Here is an 18,729-nt window from a genome sequence, read left to right on the forward strand (position 1 = left end):
TCTGCCAAGTTAACAAAACACAAGCAACATAAAACTCAAGGACATGCCTATATGTGACATCTTTAAACAGTGATGAAATTACGATATATTCTTAACATTAAATATTTAACATTTTAAAAAATTAAATGAAATTTTTTTTGGGTAAACGAGGGGTTGAATCCCAATCACATTAAGATAAAAGATAAATGATAATTTAACTTAGGGCTCTAGCCCCGTAATTCACCCAAAAGAAAATGATAATTTAACAAAAACCCGTATATATCTTTGTGTACAATGTAATAAGGTGGAAGAGAATAGAATTAACAAGCTTTTGTACGCATGAATGGCAATGACCGCGAGCTTCTTCCTAGTACAGCCAATGTCCTAGTCAAAATCAGTAGTTCATCGATCTCTTGTATGAGTATACATTCAGAATACAATAAACATAAATCCCATCTACAATCATGCTACTCCGAGCATGCATCCTATAGTATTCTTCACTTACTACATGCAACCTAGTGTAGTTCTCCTACTTCCCGATTCCAACCAAGATCTTGGGCATGGAAGAAACAGATTAATAAAACTCTATATATGCGTGAACCATGAAAAGTGACTATATATAGGAGTTTATATCAAATTATAGACCAAAAACAGAAAGAAGTGAACCAACAATTTTCATCTCTGAGAAATATTTTTCGCATCAAGTAAGTCCCCCTCACTCATTTTTTACACGAACCCAAGCCCTGACCCCTTGAAATTACATCAATTAGGTCTTTGACCTACTCTTTATGTAAGCCCAATCCTTGACCTTTAAAATTAGGTCAATTAGGTTATTCGCCGCTTTAAAATTACATCAATTAAATCATATCTTTAACCCATTTTTTCCACAACTCGATCTTTGACCAATTGACCAATAGGGCCGCCCATGAACAATAATTCTCGAGTCACAACTTCAACTCTTATTAACATTCTGATCACTAACTCATTGCTTCTAGAACAGATGTGGGTAGCATGATTATATATTTTCACCTTCATCATCAATTAGATCGCAATTGGGAACAGATTTTTCAATTTGGTAATTTAAGGAAATGAAATGCATTCAGAAAGTATGAAATTGATATGAAAAAGAGTACCTTCAGTGTGTTCATTCCGCTTCTTAAAATTGGTGTGACAAAATGACGTAATTGATATATTGATCAAAGATTGAGTTTGATGTAAAAAGTAAGTAAACAACCTAAGTTAAATACTTTTAAAAGATTAAGGACCCGGCTGATGTAATACAGTAAATTAAGGACCAAGTTTATGTACACTTTTACGGGAGTAAAGATTGAACTGATATAAACTATGGGTCAGGGACCTCAATCAATATGGAACATATCTCACAATGATAAAATTGTTAATTTACTCAAAATGATTGTATAACACTCGTATTTTTGCACTTGCAATGGGCAAAACACAAAAGGAGATTTTCTCCTGTTAGATAATCTTGATTAATTTTGACAACCAATATCATATATATTTTGTTAAAGGTATAAAAATTTTAAATAAAAAAAAAAAAGGTTGCTGGTCCATGCTCGATAATTTATTGATTAATCAATAAAATTCAAATAAACACGACTGCTTTAAAAAGGGAGAGATAAATGGAAAGCGAACTAAAGGTAGAAAGCTATTAATGGCAGTCTCTGTCTACATTTAATAAGTTAATGCCTGCCTGCACATAAATGAATGCTCTTCTGTTAAAAGTATCTAATTCATGATAATGAAGACAAGGATCTATATGACAATACCAGCAAGGATTTTAATATTGGCGGAATTAATGATTACAGCTTCCTAGCTCGATCGCGAGGTTCAATCCATATATTTCAAACAGATTCTCGGGTACATTATATGAATATATGTTAATCTGATCACATCAAATTATCACCAGTGTGTGAATAAACTGGATATAATTTAGCTGTTCATGTACTTTTTGAATAGAAAGCAAGGGTCGTGTGACATGACCTTTTAAATTGTCGGATGGAATCTCCATTTTTTGGGGATCATATTATTACAAATGAATTCCATGAGTAGCCTTTTTTTATCCTTTTCCATGAGTAGATTATATGAATATTATTTTTTTATCATTTGATACATTCTTCTTCGTATAGAGCCAATTACCACTGGAAACTCAAGGATCAATTTTGATCGGGTCTCGACTCGACCTACTTGAAACTTTGTTAATTGATTTTCACAAGTTTTAGTCTTCCGCTTCTCTCTCTCTCTACATATATATATATATGATCATCTATAGAAAGGAGATTTTAACACTTCCTTCTAACTTAATCATGCCTATTTTTTATTTTTTATTTTTAAAGGAATGGCCCTACTTTAATTAATTCTACCCATCCATCATTGGAATGACCTCTATGAGAAAATAAAATTGAAGGAAATTATAAAGAAAATCTACCAACCAAATGGGCATGCAAGTCATTTTTCACATTTTCTGTGTGGGTTTAATTAAGATTATTAATTAGGTACTTAGTAGGTCATGATTTTAATTCCTTTTCGAATTGACTGGCCCATTTAAAGTTTCATTTGATGCATCAAAGTACTGTCCACGTTGAAATTCTTGGTCAGGAACACATTACTCTGTTGGTGGAGAGATTATTGAGTAATCCTATCTCGTCACATGTCATGAGGAAGAACCAATTAAATTGCAATAAACTAAATAATAAGTGTTAATCACTCGATTAATTGTGATAAATCTTTTTAATTGAAGCAATTTTATTGGTTCTTCCTCACCACATCATTATGAGGTAGGACCATTCAAAATTTTCTCATGTTGGTGAGAATAAATTACATAAAGCCAAAAGATCGAAATGGACCAAATAGCGACGTAATCAATTAACTATGTTTTCTTGCCTTTCACAAATATAAAGACAAATTACTATGCTTCCAGCTTTTCCATTGGTATTTATTTCTAATCGTGCCAGACATACACGATGGAGTTTTGAACTCTGCATTATTTAATATCACAATGCGGTTGAAGGCTGCAGATCATCGATCAGTCCTCTTCCGCAGAATCTCTCGAAAGTAAGATTTTTTGGGGAAAAAGCTTTTGATCAACCCGGCCTGTCAATTATCGAGGGTTGGTAATTAATTACTTTGACAAATTTAATGAAAATCACCGCACAACTAATTATGAAATTGACAAAAGCTTAGAGAGGGACATGAGGGAATCTGTATTAACCACTCCGGTAACTATCATAATTATTTTTAACTAGTTGATACATCCGCGTGCGCAGTAATATTTCATCATTATCTATGTAATTGAATATAAAATACAAACACGTATATGCCACTATTTCATTAGTTGATACATCCGCGTTGTGCAGTAATATTTCATTATCAATATAAATTCTGAATGAATTAAATAAAGTAAATTTTAGGACGATAAATGAATACTACTCTGGACTTATAAAAACTGTGAACAACACTACATTCATATATATATATATATATATAATGAATACTACTCTGGACTTATAAAAACTGTGAACAACACTACATTCATATATATATATATATATATATATATGTATCGAGAGAGAGAATTCAACTTGTAATACATACAAAGAATCATCTGGGACTTAATAGAGTAAGAAAATTAAAACGAATAAAACGACTACACAAAATAAATTTTCAAATAATCTATTTATAGGATTTTCATGCATTGAACTTGAAAGATATCTCGTATTTCAAGGAGTCTTTGTAAATTATCGAAAACAAACTTTTGATTTTTCAAGAATACTCATAATTATATATAAATATGTACAAATAATATGGAAAAATATAAAAGGTTCATTGAATATAGTACAAATAAAACAAAGTAAAAATTCATTGAATTGATAATGAAAGATCCATTAACGTCAAGCAATCACATTTTCCGTCCCGGTTTTTATATATTATAATTGATTAATTGTAACAATTGCCATCAAATTATTGAGAGGTATGACCATTTAAAATTTTCTTGAAGGAGAGATGTCAAAGGGATGAGAAGAAATCGAATCGCAGTTGTACTGTATTATTATTTATGCACATGCATGTAACTTCGAAAATGTAAAATGCAAGTTGTAAAGAGATCCAACTTTTTAGGCAAGCACAATAACACAGAAAAGTATCCAGCTAAAAAAAAACCACAGAAAAGTCGATGAGCTAAAACCAGGAAAACGGCAAATTTTTGCATTCAGACTATTGTGCAAGTAGGAAGTTGTCCCGCACGGCGCTCCGCATTTTAAAATTTTATTAAAAATTGTATCAAAATTTTACCTGAAAAAATTCCATTACTTTTGTAAAGTTAAGCAATTATTAATTTTACATTCGCATGCATTACTTTTGTTTATACTGATCTTACATCCAGATTAGATTATTACCTTTGATAACTCTCATCATATAAAATTTAAAGATTTAAAATAATACACTATACACTGTAAATAATATTTAAAAATTAAAATGCTACTATATTTATTATTTTAATATTGTTTTTAGTTATTGTGTTAAATTCTCAAACTTAATTCGTACTGCTAATGTCATCTTCTGCTCGCCTTTCAGTTTTATTCTATTTATTTATCTCTTAGTCATTTCACATCTGGTCATATTTTGGACATTTTATTATACTATATATGATATGAAATATTTTCGCCTAAATCTATATATTTATATACTATTATAAAGAGAGACTCCCATTTTCATCTCACGTTCACTTTTCAAAACTGCCCATAATAAGTATGTTTCAATTAACAAGACCCACTAATTCTAAGTTAAAATGGTAAAACTACGACTAGAAAAACTATCCACCACTCACTCTCACACTCCTTATCTTTTCTCCACTCTCCTCCTCTCTCTCATCCATCTATATATATATATATATATATATATGGGTGTGCGTGTGTGTGTTATCTTATTAAAAAATTGAATTTGCTGATCTATTTTGGTCATAGAGCTCGGAACGGAACAATCATAAAGTTTCATTAAAAGTTCCGTTTTTTTTAATAAGTATTCATTAAAAGTTCTTGACCAGCCAACAAGCACACGAATGGCCAGGGAGTTTGATATCTCCTTAATTATAATCTTCAGATAAGAAAATATTTTGTTAGCAATTAGCTAGAAAAGAGAATGATATTCATTTTAATATGTCCTTGTGAACATGTATAATTTCCGCAGCAACTATTATTTATCGTAGTTCATAATTTTGATAACTTTTTACATTTTAAAATTATGGTCATTTTGAATATTTTAGAATATAGAAAGTACTTCAGATAGGAAGCACTTATTATTATAGAATATGAATAATATGAAATTAAATGATGAGGTTGTTATATTTATTATCAGAAATGTTGTAAAAAAATGTTCAAATGATAACAAACTATAACTATTTTAATCAAACATCTTTGCAAAATAAAGAGGACATAGTCTTGAGGACCTAAATAAAGTATGGAGAAAAATAAGTAAAGAATTTAATTGGGAATAAGAGAAGAAGGACACAAGTAAAAGGTTGAAAGTTTAAAAGAAATATTTGAAATAATATAGTTTTTGAAATTAAAAGACAAAAAAGGAAAGAAAATTTGGGCATGTCGCAGCACCTAGTACTAATAATAATAACAATAATTTGTTTGAAGGTCTAATCTCATAAAAATATATTATTTAAATGGAAAAAGGACCAATTCATCAGGCTAGCTATAGGAGATAAAAATAATCAAACAGATGCGATGTCATTTATATCTAGCCACTGAATGCTGTGGAACTTCTCTCGAAATAGTCGGTTGTCCCTCAACCTCCTATAAGAGATAAGGTCGAAACTGGATAAAATTATTCATTACGCATATCTTCTTATTGTCATCCCATAGGCTTGGTTCAGGTTGCATATAATTGTTGGTTTTGATCCCATTAGAAGAATCTCAGGCTTTTCTTATTCTTTCTAATAATCTAGTCATATGACTGAATAATATGAATGAAATAATGAGAACTGACAGACTTGATAGACGATGCTTTGCATTTAATTGCGCAACAAATGAAGAATATTTACACAGGTTGTAAAGCATCAAGATTTTTCTCCTTCTTGACTTTGAAGTGTCCAAGAATCGCCCAACAACCACAAAGTACTGAGTGAGGGCTTGTATTGGAATGCTTTCAATGGAAGAAAAAGGAAATGATGAACTGTAAAAAAAAAAAACAAAAACAATAAGATTTTTTTCCCTCTTTTTTTTTTTGGGTTCTTTGTGCTTGGGATCTATTAATTAATTGATGCACATGCAACAATTAATACATGGGCAGGACATGTTTGCTTTATTTGTTGAGCCATCAGAGGACAGAAGCTGTGGGGAGATTCTTGTTCTCTTTTATCTTCTCTCCCACATTGCTGATATAGGAATTAATGGGCCAAGTTCTCCTCGAAAGAAATTCTAGGGCATTGGTAAATTCTTTGTCCTCTCTTTGAGGATAAAAGTAGGTTTTTGGTACGGGTCAATTTCATATATATATATATATATATATATATATTCATCCCATATAATTGCATTTCTTGCTTTCACTTCCAACATTGTCATTCTGTAATTACACGTGTCATGTAATTATATGCTATCAGAGTGACGATTTGAATATACAAACATTTCACATTTTGTCTCTCACTCAATCGATTTTATGAATTCCAATTTCTGAAATATGATGCATGAGGAAGAGAATTACGTACCTAGTAATTTTTTTTTTTTTACGATATGGATCATGATATTTGAAAGTTCAATTGAATCTCAATCAATCCAGTCGAGTCAGGTCGGTCCACTAAGAGGTAAAGTTCTTCCATAGTGGATTTTTTACATGAATCCGAAACCTTATTTGAGCAAAACAAACACTGAATCACCTCAATCAACCTACGTAGATCGTACTGAGTAATATTTATATGTGATACTTATTTAAACTTCTGAAAAGTACGAAAGAAATCACCAGTGACGCGAGCATCTTTTCCTCTGTCATCAATCTTTTATATGACAGCATCGCGAAGGACAATGATTGAAGAACTCGAGCTTTTCCTCTGAAATTCTTCTCCAATCAAAATCTTTGCTACCCCATATGTAAAAAAAGTGAGGATCAATGATAGAAGTATTGATATAAAGTTTCATCAAAAGAAATGAAAAATTTTTGGCACCTTCAAAAGGAAATGAAACAAACAATTGGTGTCTCCCATTAATTGAAGGGCAAGAAGAAAATGGGCAATCCAATGGACCCCACTTCCATCCTTCCTTCTCTTCATGGCATGCTCCCCATGAAAGTAAGTCCACAGAGGTACCCCATTTCCTAAGAAACCAAATGATCCCACTTCTTATACTATCTCGGAAAATCCTATCGTCCCTTAATTACTCGCATGGTCCCTTGTGAAGGGACGGTAAACGTTCCTACATGCTATTTATAAAGCACCAGATGAATATAATTAATGATATCAGTTTAGTTTTTTTATGGTATTGCTCATGGTTTCGAATCAATTTATGTGATTCATGTTTCTTCCCTTCCCACCCACTTCTTCAAGAATAGGATTGCCAACTAAATCAACAAAACCGAGAGGCTCACAACTTTCTGTTCCATTCCTGATTTCTTGCCCGATCGGGGCCTCGTCCCGGTCATCCTCGTGCCGGTTTCAGGAAGTCAAACCCTAACGGACTCCCTGATGCTGTCCTTCACTTGCTTGAAGTGTCTGGTCATCATGCAGAACTGTGAATTGACTGTTGAACTGTTGAAATATTTTGCTTTGTGGTCGATTTTATTTGCTACATAACTGATTTGGCCCGTATCTTTTTTTTTTAAAAATAAAAATTATTTTTTTAGTGTACACCACTCGATATATAAAAGTCTAGTAGGGCTTGGGCCTTTCACATCCAAATTCTAGTAGGCCTAATTAGCTCAATAAGAGGTAAAACTCTCCAAATCTCAATCGCAAAATCTTCTTTATTCACAATACTGAATCCATAATAACTCATGGGAAGTAGATATCGAATCCTTCTTTTTTTTTTCTCCTTATTGTCAATTTTACTTTTTTCAGTGCGAACCCTGGTATCCGAAGCTCGATGAGCCCGACTAATTTAGTTAAGTTGAGTCGGCTCACTAAGGAGTGAAGCTCTCCTAGCGTGAATTTTTTCCATCTACAAGACTCGAACCCAAGATCTCACTTGAGGAGAACAAGCGCCGAATCACTTAAACCAACTCACGTTGGTCAATTTTACTTTTTAAATTTCTATTTTCCATTGTTGTTTCTTTTCTCTGCTGGAACCTGGAAACGTGAAATTCATAACTACTCTACTTCCGATATAATGAGTAATATATAACCCATAAAATGCTAACAATAATTATAGCACTTACATATGTGATTAACGCTCCATCCACTCATTTTTTTGCAAACTAATTTGGTATTTTATCACGTCATATTTGAGGTAATATTACTGAAAATTTTGAGAAAGAGACCAGGATTCCTTGGTCCCCTGCCGGTGGGGGCGCCAAAACACATACACACAAACAGACACATTAATGTGATGTTATTATCAATCACACTAATTGATAGTCTTTACTATTTAAACGAATATTTATCGATTGAGTGAGATTCTCTTTTCACTATTTGAAGTTTTCCGTATTAATTTTCTGTTCTTTTTCTTTTCGGTGTGAAGTTTGATATCCGGAAGCTCAATTGGACTTCAACTAATCCAGTAAATCAGCCGGGTAGACCCACTAAAGGATAAAACTCTCCCAACGTCAATTTTCTGCATTCACGAGAACTTGAACTCGAGACCTTGCTTAAGCGGAATAAACGCCGAACTGCTTGAACCAACTCATGTTGGTAATTTTCTATTCTTTTTGGGTACTTTTTTTTCATGAAATTCTGCATAATGAAATTCTCGTTGCGGAAAAAAGAAAAATAAAAAGAAAAAGATTCTAATTTGATTCATATCATAAACAGGAGCTCGTAGAGACCGCAGCAACTGACGTTCGGTTGTGACATATTTTCATGAAAAGCAATATTCTATCGAGAAGAATAACAATAATTCTAAAATATGACAAGATAGTACCTTGAAGGAGATATATGACACCTCAACAAAATTGGGTTCTACACTTGTTCATTCTGGGTACGCGGGAAAAACGTGATTGCTCTTATAGTTCTAAAGTAGCGACATTTGTCAATTTGCTTTTGTTTCAAATATATCTTAGTGTGCCTCACTCATCGTGACACATAGAACAAGTACATCTCAACTGACAGATAAACCCAACGACCTCGATCGGGGGTCCTTGCCCTAGCTTGACGTCAAAAAATCTTAAATTTAGATTTCACGGGCTTGCTCAGACAATACTTAACTAAGCCATTGAGGTTGCAACAATTGAATGGGTTTCTCAATCGAGGCCTAACAACTTTTAGACTTATGTGGGTGCCGTGAAGGCACCACGCCCCTGCATTCCCAGCAGCCGGATCGCCGCGCCTTACGCTTACTAGTGGCTGTTAAGTGAGGAGATATCATGCCTTAGTGTGAGTGGAATTTCCACGGAATCCAAAATGGGAGGGATCAAATTAGATTCTTCTTGATTAGACAAAGTTGAATTAGAGGGACTTAAACTGAGAACAACAAAAGTTCAAGGACCGAGCGTTCATATTAGGAATTAAGCACTTCACGAATCATCGTACAACAATCCAAACACAAACCTCTTTTGCTTTGTAAATGTTACATTAAGTTCTGTCAACAGATACGAAAAACCCGAAAGATGGACAACTCTCTTGAAAAATAAGTTCATATAATACCACTCATCAGTAACAATCCAATGATTGTGTGATTCTATACCTATACGGGTTACTCATCCAACACTTCGGAACTAAAAATACAATAAAACCTGTCGGTCGAGGTTTCTAGTCACAACAAGCTGTTGAACTCGCGACATAAGCAGACACTCATTAGAATCTTCGGTTACTAGTACAGATCTGCCCTTCTGAATGCTGAGCCGGGTAGAGATCCTGCGAGAAGAACACCAAAGGGTTCGGGTTCGAGTCCGCAATGCTCCTTGTGTCCCCACAGGAAGATAGGGCCATCGATTTGTTGCAAAATTGGGAATCTGCCGTTAAGTGGCTCCTCATGTTGTGAAGATTGGCATACTTATATGCCCTTAGCTTAGCCCTAGATGACTCGGTGAGATACATATATCCCGGCTTTTCCAGAGTACTTTCCCCGGTCATTGGAGTGCGGGACGCTTCTGATGTTGAAGTCGATGTTGAGGTTTCACCATAGACGGATCCCGAGATGGGGTCGGAAAAGGAGCTTGTGATTGGTCCTAGAAATGGAGGCTTAGCAGCGGAGACTTTGGTGGTCATGTTGTTCCGTCTCACCTTCACTGAGTCGAACTCGGAAGAAAGGGAATGGGAACCAGTCGAGAAGTCTCCAGTTCTCTCCGCCAGGAACCGGTTCTCCCACGGTTTCGATGCCATCCAGCGCTCTAACCAGCTCCAATCCGAGCCACCATTTTTATCAAACTGTTGATTCCTTAGCGGACACGCTGCTTTGTTAACTCTCATCGGGCTGGCACCAGATCTCAATTGCTGGCATCAAGAATTTCACCAGAGGATCACATTTCGTTGGCAAGTCAATAAATTTCCGGGAAAAATGTAATCAGAAATATCTGCAATTTCGCCTGACAACTCATCTATCGTTCTAAGTGACAACCGGGCAATAATTATTGCTTACAAGCCAGAAGAATTCTCAATTTCGCAGATTCATTATCGCGACAATTTTATTCGTTTTTCCGAGCCTCCAGCTTGGAGTTTACCGAGTATTATTACCTGTTGGGATTGGGAGTAAGCCATTGCTCTCTCCCTCTTGATGGCTGCTTCTTGCCTCATCTGCAGCTTCGAGCGCACTTCTTCAAGAGTTCCCGGGCTATTACACCATCCTTGCTGAGAAATTTCATGTTAACAAAATAGTAAGCTTTAATCATGATGCTGGAATAAGTCGGGTCAATTAGGCGTGGCCAATTACGATAATTTTACGTATGAAGTACGAATGAAAATGGAAACGGATCGAAATGGAATCTCATATCTAACGCGGCAATAGCCTAGTACCTCTGCTTGCTTAATTGGATCGGGCTTCCTTTCATCTGAAGACATGCCCGAGCACTGTGCCCTGACCAGAGCCTGAACCCGTACAAGAGCCTGCATGCACCGTAGGGTCACAGCAGCTTGTTTCCGGACTTGTCGGCCTCGGAATATCGCCTGAATCCGAACGACTGCCTTCAATGCCCTCAGAGCACGTCTCGCCTGTAGACGTCGTAGCAGCAAGATAAAGATCCTTTTTTGTTTTCCCGAACAGAAGGAAACAGGGCAAGAAGGAAAAAGACTAGGTTGTACCAAGAATGCCCGAAATGCGGTTTGGATCCGGATGGCAGCCCATTCCCTCTTTACGGCAATGAAGTTCTTCGGAGGGGCCCGGGCCAGGGTAGCCATTGCCGCGGTCAATGCAGGATCATGGGAGGAGGAAGAGGATGAGGACAGCTCAGACTGAGCCATTGGTCCTACTTTCGGGTCCTTGTTCAAGGTCAAGCTATCCGAAGCACTCCTCCATAGCCTCCATTTCTTCTTGCCCTTCTCCGCAAGCCCCGCGTTTTCCTGCAAAAGGACGAACACCCGCGACAATACATCAGTACTCAAATCCACAAAGGGTGCACGGAAAGCTCAATTCCTCCAAAGATTCGATCCTCGGCTTCTCAAATAACCAAAATGATCTCGAAATTTAAGTTGAGTTCCGGCAGAGAGAGCTTACTGGGTCGCTTTGGGGCGACTTCTTGTGGGAGATGAGTGATTTCAGCCATTTCCCTGAAGCACCCATCAAACTGAATGACACAAGCAAACTGAAACACGGAGAGAGAGAGAGAGAGAGAGATTGAATTGAGTGGAGTGGGAGTGCAGAGGTGCAGAGGAGGAGGAGGAGCTGAAAGAGCAGTGATTGGGAGAGAAAGCAGAGGAAAGGGAGGGGAGAGATGGGATTTGAAATTCGAATTTGGAAGAGGAAAGTGGGAACAGGAGACAACAGAGGAGTGGACAATTGAATGTTAACGGACACCCTAACAAAGACTTTCTTACTTTTGCTTTCAATGCCTGGCCAAAAAGAAAAAGAAGAGAAAAGAAGCTTCCCCCCACCCCGCCGTCCCTTTCCGATTTATTCCTTCGATAAATTACTTTATTATTAAATAACTCATCAATTTTTTTCTTATGTTTAATTTTTGTTAAGTTGATTAATTAATCAATTAATTAATTCGAGAACGTTGGTCATTAAATAATAAATACTCCTTTGTTGGCCAGAAACTATGGATCTGATGTCTAAGTGCCATATGGATTGGAAGACTTTTATGCCTTAAAGTACGAAGCTTGTTTGAAATGTGTGCAATGGTAACCACTTCCCTGGCTTCATTAACCTCGACCCCTATCGAGAGATTTTGAGTTCAATTCTTATTAATAAGCTCGTTCAATAGTGAGGATATTGCAGGGGAATGAGTGTTTTGGAAATTGATATGGAAGTGACGTGGCCCTCAAAGGATAAGAATCGTCTTGTGAATTGTTAGAACACGAAAGACTTTTAACGAACGATATGCGCATGCGACGAGATCTCACTAATTGTGATCTCTGTCATCTTTGCGGGACAAGTCAAGAAACCATTCTACATGTTGTAAGAGACTGTGTGCACGCTGCAAGATCACGGAGGCAGTTACTCCCAAACAACTTGCACCAATCTTTTTTTCTTGACAGTAGGGAACAATGGTTAATCAAAAACTTGTCTTGCTCACATCTGGGTCCATAGGGAACCTCGTGGGTACTTATCTTCGAAGTGGCTTGTTGGTTGTTCTAGGGTTGGCAAAATAAATCCATCTTCGAGCCCCAGTTCGCCCCGCCTCTCGAAAGTGCTGTAATGATCTTTAAAGTGGTGCATGGGTTTGTTTAGTCTAACCCTTGTACAAATGCACACACAGATTAGAAGGCTCGAGATTGGAAACTAATTGGATGAAGGATGCAGAGCTAAAACTGAACATCGATGGAGCTGTGAAGGGGAACCCAAGTGCCACGGGGGTTGGGGGTTTACTCCGTGACAAGAATGGTAGGTGGCTTGGGGGTTTTGTGCACAACATCACAATCGCAACCTCTATTCTTGCGAAATTATGGGCTGTTAAAAATGGTCTCGAAATATCCTATGAGCTTAGGGAAGGAAGTTGGTGCTTGAGATGAACTCTCAATTAGTTCCACGTCTCTTACACTTATGTGAGCGGGAGGGCTGTAATGCGACTATTGTGAGTGATATTTGATCCTTGTTCAACATTAATTGGTCAGTAGTGATTGACTATACCTAGCGTGTAGGCAACACGCGTGCCTATTGACTAGCGAATCATGTTCTAACGCTTCCTCTCGGAATTCATAGGCTCATTAGTTGTCCTATTGAACTTGATCATTTGATCTTCAACGATGTCGCAGGGTCACTATGTCCCGTCTCTGTATTCTAAATTTTTTATTAATGCATTTGGGCTACGCCTCGTATTTCAACAAAAGAAAAAAAAATTGTTCCTCAATTTCGTCATTCCAATCAGGACTCTTTTTGTTTTTTAGTTAGTGTCAGTCAAGACTCAGGATAAGGGAGTTGTCGGGCTAAAACGAGCTTAAATAAAAAATGAGTCCCCCATTAAAATCGGAAGCTGTTGTTTGAAGAAACAAAAGGTTTCATTTCGGGTGGAATTGGGCCCGGGCAAATCAGGCTCAACCTCGGCACAACAAAGCCCAGCCCATGATCAGGTTGGCTTTTTATATTTCCATTTTATTAGCTTCATATAAATAATACTTCGAGCCTAACATACTCAACGTGGGACGCGCTACTGAGGAGGTCGGCATATCCATCAAGCCTTTCATCAACCGAGGACCGTCCGAATTCAGTGAGCATGTGCTGCTGGGTTCGCACCGTTTACCCCCGACTCAGATGGACTCATGCTAAGCTGGGTCCGAACCTTCTCCCATTCAAGTCGTACATAATTCTCCAGTTCTTGGAATAATAACGGTACCAAATTAGCAGTGATTCTTCCATGAGCTGCGGACATAAACTGCCACACGCAAGATTCAAAGAAGAAAAGAACGCATTCACAAGACTGTTCTTCTTCTGACCGTTTTCTGTTAAAACTTGAAAGAGAAAGTGGACAAGGGGGAAAATAGGACGACCGGGCAGGACTTTAGAGGTTTTTTCTGCTTTCCCAAACTTCAAAAAGAAAAAAAAAGGGTAATTTGTTTTTCATTTGGAATTTGGATTCTTAAACGATTCTTGAGCAACTCATTGGATTTAAATGATTCTTGAATTGATCATGTCATCTATCTGTAGAACGGGAGTGGACTGATGATCTGAGTCGGAATGGATTTATTTCACTCAAAGGGAGAAGATCGGGTGCTGTCATCTTGAAGTTTTTACGGCCGCACTATGTTTACTGGATACGGAGAGAAAGGAATGCGCGGGTTTTTTTTTAGGAAATCTATAGGCTCTCTATCCTTTTTAGTTAGGAAAATCATCACTACTGTAAAAGAGAGAGATTGCCAAATATTGATTACAGAGCTGCTAAATCTAGTGTAGCTGTCAGGTTGAACCTAAGTGCCAATTAGATGGTTTGATAATTAAGCTGTTCATACTGATTTTGTAAATATCGATTGCATAAATGAAATACATCAACACTTCTCCAAAAAAAATAAAAAAAACTCTTAAATTCGCAAGATATTCTCAACTTATTGATTAAGACTAATTCTCATTCAAATATCCCTTTTTTTTTTTGCCATGAAAATGCTTTATGTGGATTTCCAACTCCTACAGTAGTATTACATCTAAAGTCTGTCCTAACAGTGCAATTTCCAGCCACTCCACAGATTGCGGTTCTTTTATATATGTTCTCTTTCTTTCTTTCTTTCTTTTTTTTTTTTTTCTTTTTCCTCTTTTATCGTTTTCCATTTTTTGCCTCGAAAACTAAAATTCTTCCTTTAGGCAGTATTTCTGACCTTTCCCGGTGACGTATAACAGCCTCAATAGTACCACTACCAATTTTAGCAGAGAGAGCCAGAGAGGAAGCCATTGAAATGTGCAAATCATGAAGAAGGAATTTGCTTACACGGTTCACCTACAACAGCTCATCAACCATAACCTTTCCATTGGGCCATTAAATTCTCTTCTGTTCTTATTAGGTTTTACTTTTACCCTCTTCTGTTACCTATTTTTCTTGGATGTCAACCTCTCTTGGCTTTTGTCTTCCTCTCTTTCACTTGATCCAACATCTCCCTCCCTTGTCCTCTAAGCTGTTTTCTTTTTCACCCACAAGTGGCATTTCTATTGCGAGTTTGCAATATCACTTCCGTGCCATTACATGTCACTGTGAGCCATCCATACAGTTCTGTATCACAAAAAAGAAACACGAAAAATGTGAAGTCCCCAGGTTAGTTCGGGCTGACCGATTGCGAAAAACAAATGGGACTAGCTAACCTCGCAAAAGGGTCCACCATTTGCTATCGATCAAAAATACTCTGAAAGTTTCAGTTATTTGAAAATAAGGAAAAAAGAAAGACAAATCTTTACCTTTCTCTATCTTTTAGTTAAATCCTTAATTCGTTAAGGTGTAGTTCTTTGATTAGTAGTGACCACCCCGACTTCTGTTGATATCATCATCCGACGCCCCTCATTAACATAATAAGACGGATTTTTAATTTGTTTCAAATATTGGGTCTTTCATACACCATTAGCTAAAAACAAAAATTAATTCATTTTGTGAAGAAACTTTTTTCTCAAGGATGATGGAAGGTGCATTAGGTTGCTGCTGACATGCTTTGTACCCCACCAACCAGTTTTTTTTTTTTAAGTAGATTTGACCATCTCTAATAATACCCTTTATTACTTAGTGGTTGTTTAGATTACAAGTTATGAATGAATGGGTTATGGAGAGGTTTTTATATAAATTATATAAAAATTCTCCATAACCCGTCATGACCGGCAATCCAAAACATCCTTAAACTAATTTCAACTAATTTTCTCTACCCTACTTTTTTTCATCATAAATAAATAATTGACTAGCACAATAAATTAACTGCACCTCTGACTTTTTTATTTATGAAGAGGGAATAAATTTGCGCTCTGCTCTGCCCACTGGAAATTTTCTTCTTCCCTTCCTTTTTTCAGGAATGATGAAGTTTGTGTGGCCCTGCAGTCTATGCAAGACTGCAAGATTTTCTTTAGACTGTCAGCTTCTCCCCACTACTACTATTATTATTCATCCTCAGACCTCCCAAAATCTGCATATATCACAACTAATTCTATTGGCAATGTTTGAAATAACATGACATTTGAAATCTGCCATTGACAAAGCACTGTGCGAGTCAAAACTTGCAAGGCTCAATCAATCACACTGTCCAGTGTCCAGTCCAGTTTGAATATCAGTTCTGCTGAGATCTGGAAGATTTTTGCATTTTTGGTAGGATCCTAGAAAGGGATGAAGAGAGGAGCTGGCCTGCCTTGGATCAACCGAGATCATACGCGGCTACGGGGTCTCTCCTCATGTTACATCTTGGTTTATTCTCGTGGCGGCTCGTTGCTGAAACAGCGTCGCGTGGCATATTTGCAACAGCTGCATCTTTTTTAATGACAAATACTGACAAAAGAGCTTGAACATCCGACCCTTTTTCGGTCCAAAAACCATTCATTTATGAACAACCATTGATTGTTGTCCATCGACCTTGAAAGTGCACAATGTGGCGACTTAAAAAACATCTAGATCAGTACGTGAAGAATGTTCGCTCTCAAATTCACTCAATATAGTTCAAGATCAATTAAAGCGGTTTCATTTCCTTTTCCAAAGCACGGGAGATAGTTGTACGGTTCAGGCTACACACGATTACCGTGAATATATTTCTAGTTTCACAATGTCGTCCAACATAAAATGTCCATCAACACATTGTCTTTTCTCATCTTCGGAGAACTATTTAAGCATTGCTCTCAATGCTGTAGGAATAATGGTCTTTACACTTATATGATCTCGAACATCCGATTTCAATCTTCTAGATAAACCGAAGAACAAGAAGTCGAGAACAATGTTTTTTAATCTTGACTTGTCAAGGTGAGGACTGGAGGAGGAGGGAGCCCCCATTGCATTATCAACATCAGCTGTGCTTGACAAAAGGAAGAAAAAGAACTTTTGTGCAGAACATCTTGCTTTTGCTCGTGAAGCAATGTAAATGTAACTCTTCCTCTCTCTCTCTCTTTCCCCAGTCTCTGCTACTGCTTCCATCCACCAATTACAAGATTTTCAGTCTGATAAGATAAGAGAAGAAGAAGAAGAAGAAGAAGAAGAATATTATTAGAAAATTATTCAAAAAAATAATCATAAAGAAATTTGTGAAATTTTTGGGAAATGGGCAATTTTCTAGTATTGTGTGTATTGTATATATGTATATATATATATATATATATATATAGTATCTCTTCAGCAATCATCATCATCCTCACTAAGCCTTTCCCACCTCAACCCCCCAAACCAAGTCTCTCTCTCTCTTACAAACTCACTCTCTCCCCATAAACAAATGACGATCATATAATCACCAAACCCCATCATCATACAATCATACACAGTTATCATATCATCATCATAACCATCATTAGAGAGGATCCGATACTGATACTGAGGAAAAAAATGAAAACAAGCGTTTGGTCTGTTCTGTTGGCTCTGCAGCTGCTGCTGAGTTTGGCCTCTGCTACAAGCAGGAACATTGCCCCTACTGACTCCGGTGAGCAACTCGTCAAGAAAATCTTCGCCCTTGTTCGGATTTTACATACCGCGCTTGTACGATTCCTTTTTGTTCTTCTGCGTTCACATGAAACATAATTATTGCAATGGATTTTAATTACTGCAATGGATTTTAGCATTTATTAACTTTAAAACTTTCATTTTGTACATATTCTTAGTTTTTCAGCGACACTTTCGCTTTTGCTTTTGCTTTTGCTTGTGATTAAGTCACTTGTTTATGAAATCCAATATAAGCTTCTACCTTTCCTATTTACGGTTTCGAATTATACGAGCATAGTCTGGTACGATAAGTTAGCACCTGCCATGACTTGTATCCGTATATTGTAATAAAATCGTTTCATTTAATGTCATCGACTTAAATTCCATTTATTTATATATAGATTTGTGAACCGATATCCTTTTTTATGATATTAGGCACGAGACAAGAGTCGTTGCAGCCTCTCTCCGAAGGGTCGATGACAAGAAGCATGAACAGAGTTGCGACGAAGATGGGTGCAGTATTAGAAGAACCGATATTTGGGAAACAAGGAGGACTAGTGGCGACCATGAAGATCGGGTCGAGCCCGCCGAGCTGTGAGCACAAGTGCTCCGGGTGCACGCCGTGCCAGCCCGCCCAAGTTCCCGCCACGTCTACTGGCCATGGCCACATGCGGGTTCAGTACACGAACTACGAGCCTGAGGGGTGGAAGTGCAAATGTGGCCCATCATTTTATAGCCCATGACAAACAACATCCAATGGAACCGAATTTTTTCCTAATTGCTTCCTATTTAGGCTTAAGTTGGTTTCTTTCTTTTTAGTTTCTTATTTTCTAGTTTTGTACATATTAAATAGAAGATTTAGCTTTCTTTCTATCTTTTTTTCCCCTCCATCTGATTACATATTTTGACTTCTGAATG

The 18,729-nt window shown here is 36.9% G+C and overlaps 2 protein-coding genes across 2 annotated transcripts; one reads left to right on the forward strand and one right to left on the reverse strand.

Moving 5' to 3' along the window:
- Window positions 1–9,667: 9,667 nt before the first annotated feature.
- On the reverse strand, window positions 9,668–12,086 carry LOC116210212 (protein IQ-DOMAIN 1-like). Its single transcript, XM_031544057.1, has 5 exons — window positions 11,793–12,086; window positions 11,381–11,638; window positions 11,096–11,290; window positions 10,817–10,930; window positions 9,668–10,576 (listed from the first exon to the last, which is right to left on the reverse strand). The coding sequence occupies exons 1-5, from the start codon at window positions 11,856–11,858 to the stop codon at window positions 9,938–9,940; spliced, it is 1,272 nt and encodes a 423-aa protein (XP_031399917.1). The 5' UTR covers window positions 11,859–12,086; the 3' UTR covers window positions 9,668–9,937.
- A 5,443-nt stretch (window positions 12,087–17,529) lies between these two features.
- On the forward strand, window positions 17,530–18,597 carry LOC116210247 (EPIDERMAL PATTERNING FACTOR-like protein 1). Its single transcript, XM_031544100.1, has 2 exons — window positions 17,530–17,812; window positions 18,247–18,597. The coding sequence occupies exons 1-2, from the start codon at window positions 17,719–17,721 to the stop codon at window positions 18,552–18,554; spliced, it is 402 nt and encodes a 133-aa protein (XP_031399960.1). The 5' UTR covers window positions 17,530–17,718; the 3' UTR covers window positions 18,555–18,597.
- Window positions 18,598–18,729: the final 132 nt, after the last annotated feature.

This window comes from Punica granatum, chromosome 6, assembly GCF_007655135.1.
Source record: "Punica granatum isolate Tunisia-2019 chromosome 6, ASM765513v2, whole genome shotgun sequence".
NCBI classification, from domain to species: domain Eukaryota; kingdom Viridiplantae; phylum Streptophyta; class Magnoliopsida; order Myrtales; family Lythraceae; genus Punica; species Punica granatum.

What these genes read in the sequence shown, in the direction of transcription:
- LOC116210247 (XM_031544100.1), top strand. Translation starts at nt 17,719, where the DNA reads ATGAAAACAAGCGTTTGGTCTGTTCTGTTGGCTCTGCAGCTGCTGCTG. An exon ending in CATTGCCCCTACTGACTCCG is followed by an intron (nt 17,813 to 18,246) that starts GTGAGCAACTCG and finishes TTATGATATTAG; the next exon opens with GCACGAGACAAGAGTCGTTG.
- LOC116210212 (XM_031544057.1), bottom strand. Translation starts at nt 11,858, where the DNA reads ATGGGTGCTTCAGGGAAATGGCTGAAATCACTCATCTCCCACAAGAAG. An exon ending in CCGCATTTCGGGCATTCTTG is followed by an intron (nt 11,291 to 11,380) that starts GTACAACCTAGT and finishes CGACGTCTACAG; the next exon opens with GCGAGACGTGCTCTGAGGGC. An exon ending in CTTACTCCCAATCCCAACAG is followed by an intron (nt 10,577 to 10,816) that starts GTAATAATACTC and finishes TCTTGATGCCAG; the next exon opens with CAATTGAGATCTGGTGCCAG.